Source organism: Zeus faber (genome assembly GCF_960531495.2).
Source record: "Zeus faber genome assembly, chromosome: 8".
NCBI classification, from domain to species: domain Eukaryota; kingdom Metazoa; phylum Chordata; class Actinopteri; order Zeiformes; family Zeidae; genus Zeus; species Zeus faber.
In genome coordinates this window covers 19,516,855-19,525,987 of record NC_137195.1, presented here as the reverse complement: position 1 = coordinate 19,525,987, position 9,133 = coordinate 19,516,855, and the positions used below count along the sequence as shown (strand labels likewise).

General features: G+C 49.0%; 1 protein-coding gene across 2 annotated transcripts in view; it reads right to left on the bottom strand.

Annotated features, from left to right (window-relative positions):
- Positions 1–221: 221 nt before the first annotated feature.
- LOC307233876 (teashirt homolog 1-like) overlaps positions 222–9,133 on the bottom strand; it is a 34,813-nt gene continuing 25,901 nt past the window's right edge. Inside the window, exons 2-3 of one of the 2 annotated variants that reach the window (XM_080005334.1) lie at positions 4,771–5,214; positions 222–4,605 (exon numbers count right to left, since the gene is read on the bottom strand). In XM_080005334.1, the coding sequence (XP_079861460.1) occupies positions 1,679–4,605; positions 4,771–5,214 (3,371 nt within the window). In that variant the 3' untranslated portion in view covers positions 222–1,678. Of the gene's footprint in view, positions 5,215–9,133 lie in introns of both variants that reach the window. The other variant, XM_080005333.1, reaches the window with a different exon arrangement.

The following is a 9,133-nucleotide window of genomic DNA, read 5'->3' as shown; positions in this document are numbered from 1 at the left end:
TGGATGTACTGTGGCGCACAGGATGAATTCGAAGGGCCTGTTAGTGTAGGTGCCTTGGACACCCACGACAGGAGGCAAACTAGGCAGCAAATATCAAAAATAGATGTTGGAAAATGCCGATATATTATGGGTAGACATAGAAATGGGTAATAGTTGTTTTTTTTTATTCGTTACAATGTATGATCTGAGAATATGCCATCCTCCCAAAATGAACACTCGACCACAAATGTATTACTCTTAACAACTGCATCAGGGTTTATTTTACAATTGAGAAAAGAAATTAATTGAACTAATTGGTGCTAAAAAGGTTTTTTGATATTTTTTTTTTTACAATATCCTTGATAAAACATTGAAATGTATAGTCATTGTGCATCGCTTATTTATTTTTCACAACGTATCATGCATCAAGTTGGATGCAAGTAGAATTAAAATCATTTCTGTAAACCAAGCCAGAGAAGCTAAATTTGTTAAAAAAAAAAAGAAAAAAAAAAAGACATTATGTAGATCTACAGTATATATTTATATACATCATCTGTTTTTCTTTTTTATCGATTTTCATATATAAAATGACAATATAAAAGTTAGAGAATGCACACACCTTAAGATACAAAGAATGTTGAGCTGATTCGGATGATAAGATATGTCTTACAGAGTACGGACATTTCACTGGTAATCATTTACATGTAACGGACTCTTGTCTTTACAGTAAAGCGACACAATTGAGAAAGAGAAAGTTGTAGCAAACCATACAACTGGAAAATTGCTATCAAGGTGGTACGTCACATCAACGGAAAAAGGGTTTTGAGCGAAACTTGCATACTGACGGCCATTCAATTTTCACTGATTGACTTGTAACTCAGAAGCAGCATTTAAATGACTCTGAAATGTTTACACGATCCGTTTCTTCTTCTTCTTTTTTTTTTTCTTCTCCTTAATACACAGACAGCTTTCAGAGCAGGGCATTTTTCATCAAAAACATCCCAGTGACAGGAACTAAAAAAAAAACAAAAAACTAAAAAAAAAAACAACAAAACTAATAATAGCAGGGGAAAAAAAAAAAAAGTATAATCCTTGATCTCTTCAAATCAATCCGATTTGAAAAACGCAGAGCATTTCAAAACATGTTCTCTTTACAAATTCAAAATTCATCTGTCTAAGGTGCTACTTCAGTCTCTCTGGGTATTCGTCCATTCTTTTGGCATATACATTTAATTTTAACCTTCTTCATATCAAGTATAATACAGTTTTCCTTTCTCCAATTTCATTTTTCAGTCACTACTTAAGTTACCATTGAAGCAGTAGTTGTATTGTTTGCCATGAAAAGATCAAAATTCCGTGTTAACCTTGATTCACTAAAATACATGCACAGATCAGACAAATAGCATATAAATATATTACAAAATAAGAGTTTAGAAAAAGCGCTTGGCAAAACAAACAAATGAAAAAATAAAGGAAATGAACGTGAAAAGACATGGTCCAATCAGGCAGTTATCACAACAAAAAATAGTAAGACTGATTTTTTTTTGTTTTGTTTTGTTTTTTTTTTCCTCTTTTTCACCTGGCGGCTCAGTTTGGCCCAGTGCAGTAACTGTGAACAATGTTATTTAGTGCAATGAAATTCTGGTCAGTTCCACAGCTGTCTGTCTCTACCCCAGGCCCGACACTCCTCTTTTCCCATTCAAACTTTCTCCGACTTGTCTAGCTTCTCTAATTTCTCTAAGGCGGTGACAAACACCAGGTGGTCCTCCGGAGACTTGCCGTGGGTCTTGCTGAGGTGCAGTTTGACTGCGTGTTTGCTGACAAATGTCCGATTGCAAAGTCTACACTGGTACACGGAACCTGTATCGTCCTCCGGCGTACTGAGGGCCGACAAGGGGCTGCCGAATGTCATTTTGTCTGTAATAACCTTGGAGACAGCCTGCTGCTCCCGTAGGTGCTCGGCTGACAGCTTGGACAGGTCCTTCAAGCTGAAGCCCAGGTGACTCTCCAGGTGGCCGATGTAGGAGGAGGGAGTCCTGAACTGGGAGGCACAGTCTCCACAGAGGAACACGGGCTGGCAAGAGTCCATGTTCTTCAGGAACTTGGTGCCCCCGGTACGTCTCAGCTGGTACTTGACGTTGGCGAGCCAGTGGGAAATGGTGGTCATGGATAGACCTGTGAACTTGCAGATGTGGACCCTCTCCTGGGGGCCCAGATCCGTCATGGTGTAGCGGCCCTCTGAGGTCTCCCTTAGACTGGAGGCAAACTGTGCTTGCAGGATGAGGAGGTGCTGGGGATTCCAGTTGGACTGCCTCCCTTTCCTCTTCTGCACAGGGGACAGATCCTCCAGAGCGTCCTCGTACGTGCTGCCGTCCGCGTCGGACTTCTCTGAGATGGAGGAGGGGGTGGAAGACTTGGGTGTCAGTCGTCCGGTGAGGTTCTTCACCATGTCAGAGATATCCATCAGGGCGTTCTCTCTCAGGGGAGAGGAGACAGAGTCCGGGAGAGACAGGAGAGGTTTATTACCGTTAATATTGCTGCTGTTGAGTAGTGTGGTGCTGCTGCTGCTATTGTTGTTGCTGCTGTTATTGGTGGACTTTGATTTACTCAAGTCTATGGGCTGATCATTGCTTTCGTAGAACTGGTAGTGATTAATGGGCTCTGCTGGCTTGGCCTGGGGAGAAGGATTAAAGGCTGGCTTGTCCATCATACTGTTGCTGATCTTGTAAAGCATGGAAAGTGGATCTGCAGCTGAGCCAACTGGCTTCGAGGCCTTACCGAGGTGTGTGTTCATGATTGACTGGAGTGCACTGAGAGGGTTAATAAAAGGCCTCTCTGGTGAGTGATCGGTGATGATGCTCAGACTGTTACCATTAGTTACTGGAGACTGGTGTGCCTCAGAGCTGATTTTTGAGTGGCTGTTGTGGCCATCCACGAGGCTCTCTTTGGGTTCTTTCTTGCAGACAGGTTCTGACTCCACACTCCCAGGGCTGCTGTTCCTCATGGTGGGTGGTCTTCCTGCAGAAAGGTCATTCGGAGAGGCTAAGTGCTCCCTCTGCTCTCTCAGTGCTGGGGAGGGGGACTTCACAGAGGACAGAGGACGGCAGCGGTCCAGGCTCACCAACTTCTCGTCCTTCTCTTTTTTCACAGTGGTGGCTTTTCCTGTCACCTTCTCCACCAGCTCTTCCATGGCAGTGACATTGTTTCTAAGATGAGGTGGTGAGGACGGGCCCATGGGGGAGTGGATGACTGAGCTTGGGTCGCTCACTAGGCTCCTGAGCCCGCTGTTGAACATCGGCTGCATCTGGACACTCTGGACTGTTGCAGGCAGCACGGTGGAAGAACTCTTAATGGCACACTGAAGCTGATAGGCAGCATGAATGCTGGGATAGCCGCCCCACGTTGGTGTACCAGTTTGGGCCTTGCTGATAGCACTGGACACGGTGTTTTCCAGGGACTTGAGAATGTCCAAACCCCCTTTGGGTGTCTCTTCTAGGTCTTCTTCTCTGAGATATTTATATGAGGTGGCATGTGTCTCAGTTTTCTCACTTGGGTCCTCTTTCTCTTCTTTTATCTTTTTCTCTCCTGGTTCACAGACATCCATCTTTTCTTCCTCACCCCCTTCCCTCTTTTCCTCAGAGCTAGAAGACAGGGCTGGGGACACTGGCTGGGACTTAATGGTGCCAGGGACAGGGAGCCTGGTGGTGGTGGGAGGCAATGGGATGGACTGGATCTTCTCTTCCACCACTGGATCGAACACCAGCTGTTTGCCTTTTTTGGAAGCAGAGTTTGTCACCTTTAGGAAGTGGCCTGTGACCATCATGTGTGCAGTCAGTTGCTGGAGTGTATCGTGGGAACTCCCACACTCCATGCACTTGAGGATCTGGGCTTTGCGGGCCTCAAACTGCCATGTGTAGCTAGCACCGTTCTGGTAACCGTAGCGATTGTTGGGTGTCACATAAGGACTGGCTGCTTTTGGGTCTTTGCCAGCATCAGCCAATGACAAGTTACTCCCACCAGTGATGGCATGAACAGAGTCCGGCGAACATGGAGAGACAACTGCATCCTGGACAGCTCGTCTTTTGGCTGAGGACTGCACCAGCTTAGTGGCCAGGGCTGGCACTGGTTCTTTGAGAGGCACTTTCTGGTAATGCTTGGTCTTAATCATGTGGACACTAAGGTCCTGCAAGGACTCAAACGAGTGTCCACAGTACATGCACTTCAGCACCTTCTGGGCATCCTCCTTACCCTCCATCTCCATCAGCGACCGCTTTCTGGGCTTGGACCAGCGCTTTCCACGGTCTTCCTCCTTTTCCTTGTTATCGTCTCGATAATGTCCTGTCTCGTTCATGTGGACTGTCAGTCCTACAAGTGTGTCATAAGCAGCACTGCAATCTTTGCAGCGGAACTTACTGGCGCCAGTGAAGACTGAGCCGTACAGCTTGTTGTTCTGGCGGTAGAGTTGCACTGTACTGAAGAGGCTGGGCTCCGGGAGCAGGTGGTAGGGCGTCTGCTGCAGAGTCTTGGCGAGGGCCGCCTGGTGCCAATCGTAGGCTACGCCACTGCCATTACTGGCCAGTCCGCTGCTGCTGCCACTAGTTGCACTGTGGCTGCTTACAGTGCTAGCTGATGTGCCATTCGTGCTGCTGCTTCCGCTGCCTATGTGGTTGACTGTGGTGCTAGAGTTCCTCCCATTGTGGTGGCTGCTGGGCATGCCATCCCCACTGATCTTGCTTGCAGTGGTGGTTGGGGCAGAAGTGGTGCTGGCGAGCGGAGCGGTGGCGAGGGCACCGTTGATGCTGGAAGCAGTGGCAGGCTTAGATTTCATGATGTCCATGGCAATGCTGGACCAGGAGGCATCAGAGATGAGGTTTGCATAGACGGCTTTCATTTGTGCCAGGCTATCCTGGAGTGAGAGGCCATTGTTGGGTCGTAGCGACAGAGCTGGCCCTTCCCTCTCCCTCTCTCGATCGGGGCCATCGCGGGAGCAGGTGCTCTTAAAGTCTGTGAGTCGGTCACTGGTGTCACTGAGTGGTGAGCCATAGCCGGCATCCGGGTTGGTGCCATTGCTGAGCGGAGAGTCTCTGTAGCTGGGTGGTTGTCCTCCGTCCATGTCTTCCTCTTCCTCATTGCACAGGAACTCCGCATCCTGGCCGTCCAATGAGAGGCCATCGTCCTGCAGGTGTTCTTCCTCATTGTGAGTGGCTGCCTTGAACTCATCCTCAGGCACATACGCTGGAGAGCAGAGAGCGAGAGAGAGCGAGAGAGAGAGAGACAGAGAGAGAGAGGGAGAGAGAGAGAGAGGAGACAAAAAAAAGGAAGAAAGGGAAGGAAGAGAAAAAGAGGTCAGCTTGGTGAAATAAAAGATTTACAGCACACTAACAGGACCACTGTCAAAAGAACATGGAATGAATACTCAATGATGGAAAATATGGGCTTTTACTCGCATAGTGTGTGTGTGTGTGTGTGTGTGTGTGTGTGTGTGTGTGTGTGTGTGTGTGTGTGTGTGTGTGTGGGTGTGTGTGTGTGTGTGTGTGTGTGTGTGTCTGTGTGTGCGCAAGTATGTGTGTGGGGGAGGGGTGCATTATACACACATGGGTCTCTAAAAGCCAGTGGTGAAAAAAGCCTCCCAAGGAAAAAAATAAATCACTGAGTTTCTGACAGTTGTCCTTTTCAATTCAAACTCCCCTATTCCTTCACGCATGCCTCATGCTCCACGGGATATCATTATATTTATTTATTTCATTTTAAATCCCTGGGTCTTTGGCCTTGTTAGCCAGCTGCACTCTCACCGCTTTCAATCCTTGTCTCGCCCTCGTTTCCTTTCTTTTACCTAGCCTTCTACTTCTCTCTCCTCTCTCATTCACTTCGCTGAGCTCAGCTCCTAACATGTGGAGGTTACTCAAGAAGAAGAAGAAGAAGGAGAAACTCATTCTGAGATATCGCTGTTTCCTGGCCTACTTGGACGAGGCGAAGGTCACGCCGTTTGAGATGATAAGCGCAATACTTGGCAAAACAATGGAGCAAAGAGGATTGAGACCGCCTCAGTCAGGGGAGAGAGAGAGAGTGAGAGAAAGGGAGAGAGTGCAAGGGAACAAGAGAAAGAGTCCAGGGCAGACTGCCTTTCCTTTTTACATTCAGTGAAATACGGCGTTGCGTGATAGAAACCGGCGAGGACAATGGCGCGACAAGAAGGTAGATTAAAGTGAGCACATGATCCAAAGATCGCGGGCGGGGAGAGAGGGGGAGAACTAGAAAGAGCTTGAACACAACAGGTCTGATGGTGTGCGACAGAGGCGATGGAGAGAGAGAGAGAGAGAGAGAGAGAAAGGGCTGGATTCTGTATGGGCGTGTGTGTGTGTGTGTGTGTGTGTGTGTGTGTGTGTGGGGGGGAGTACAGCCAGCAGCAGGGCAGCAGGGGAGACTGAGCGGGTGAGTAAGAAGGGAGGAGGTGTGTGAGGGTTGATGGGGGTGGGACAGGAAGGACGCTGGGTTCCTTTATCTCCTTCCTCCATAGTGAGATGTGTGTCCTAGATGCCAGCATCACTCTCTCCTGACGAAACAGATGTGCTGTCAGCTTCAAACGGCATGCTAACCTGTCATATCATAATCTGAGTGGACATAATACCTTGCACGCACACACACACACACACACACACACACACACACACACACACACACACACACACACACACACACACACACACACACACACACACACACACACACACACACACACACACACACACTCTTGCTCACCTGCTCTCCCCCGACACACACACACACACACACACACACACACACACACACACACACACACACACACGGTACACAGACACACACACACACACACACACGGTACACACACACGGTACACACACACACACACACGCCTGTGTGCTTGAGTGTGTGCATATGTTTATGTGTGTGGATGAATAGGTTAGCCTTCATGCCTGCATGCACATCGCTGGAGTTCATACATGTGCCGAGCCAAATTATCGTGAGTTATAAGTGATATACACCCTTCTCAGAAGGGGTACGAGCAAACCCAGCTACCCCAACCCCCCCCCCCCCCCCCCCCCCCCGGCGCCTGACAGGATTTCAGTGAAATGAGAGCACTACAGGAGAAACCTGGCTGCGCTTCAATCCCGCTGACAGACGGAGACCGAGACAGTTCCTAAAACTCCTGAAATCCCTAACGCAGCAGATTAGCGCCGTGCGCGCTCGCTACCCGCGTTCGCCAGTGTCGTCGGCAGCCGTGCTTCCAGAACAGCTTGTTTATCGGCCGCAAATCAGCCACCCAAACATGCAAGGTTTGATGTAGAACGGCTATCCCTCCTCTCCCTTGGGCCCAGGTGACCCCACGGGAATTGACACGGGTGACTTGACCTCGCATTACTGGCGAAAACCCCCCCAAAAAACGAGCTAAACGTCAATAGATGACAGGGCTATGCAAATGTCCTCTTAAAGGCATATGCTTCCAAAAGGAACACGTACAAGGAAACGTACACACGATGCAGATGGGAGAAATTAAGAAGAGGCAGAACATTACAAACATCCCTCGGTGAATGAAAAAAATCCCACAGGCAGCGGTAGGGAGGGGTCTAGCACGCCAGTGCTACGCCAGGGAACCCTTTGACGGTTCTTGTCAATCTACCCCTGTCCTACTATGTTGTCATAGCAACACCAAAAAGAGAAAGGGGGGGGGGGCAGGATATCAAAAGCATGCAGACAAAAGAAAGGCAAATACAGACATCTGTAGAAAAAATTAAAAAAAATCAAAAAAAAATCACAGGAAGCAAATTGACGGTTTCACGCTCATCTACGTGCGATTCGGTGATGAATCTCGATGGTGTTTGACGAGCGCTCCACGATATACAGCTACTGCATCTCGTTTGAAAATTCAGCACTGCAGCGCGGGGCGCCAAAATCTCCACATCAATGTTATCTGCCCTGATCCTGACTGACAACAAATGCAACACCAGGACCGCGGATCTGATGAGCGACCGGTGGAGCGGAGGCCTCCCCATTACCCCAACCCCCACCCCCGTTCTTCCTCCAACTACCAGTATGTCCATGACACACGCACACCCACACACACACACACACACACACACACACACACACATATGTGTGTAGCGACACGGGCGGCAAGGGGGGCCGGGGTGGTGCACGGCGCAGTGGGAGGGGCTGAGGTTTGCAGCCCGTCCCTGGTTGTTTGGTCCACCGAGCGGGTGATGGCTGTGAGCGGGGCCATCTGCGGTGGGGGGGACAGAGGCGGGGAGGAAAGGGGGGTGTTGGCGGTGTCAGTTCTGCTCGGAGGATGGAGCTGCCGGTCGGGGCGACAGGAGCGCAGACTCACTGTCACAAACGGCAGCAATCAACTGGCGCCACCGACAGCCACGCCAGGTCGGTTATGACATGAACAAGCACAAGCGCAATGCAAATGGGCACGTCGATGCGGAGACAAATCCCGAAACTGTGATATGTAAGATAAGATACGATTCAGGGAATTCAGGGACCGATGTCGGGAATCAGCCACGCACAGTGTCGATTTACTCATCAGGAGCAGTTAGGGATCGGTGTCTCTCGAGGACACTCGGACATGCTACGAGGAGTCGGGGATCGAACCAGCGAGCCACACCGCTGCCCCCAGCTAAATAGAGGATGTTCACTGCACTACACCGCGCCTGGGTCAGTCGCTGGCTTACAATTCCAGGTTTTATACTGAGGCCTGTGTCCGACTCTTCAGTCAGATCTCTTAAATCAATGTTTGGAATACTTCCATCATGACGCAGTCCGGTGAACGCCCTGCGCACAGGCTCAACTGGGCAGCCCAACGCACTCCAAAACTCAGGCAGTCAAAGATATTGCCAGACTTCATGTGCAGCGATTTGACGGCTGCAAACAATATGGGATGAAAACACAAATGAAAACAGGTCAGCATCTTTGGCAGAGACGAAGGGCAAGACGGATTTTATTATTTTTTTATTTCCCCACCCCCCAAAAAAACTTTGGTATCCGTGTCTTTGGTATCTGCCCCATTTTCATTTTGCCTTCTGCTTTTCTTTCGTTGGTTGTTAAATCAATAAAACTCTCTGTCAGGCTCGCGGAGCTTTACCATTTGGCCGCTGTCAAAGCCAAACAAGCCAGA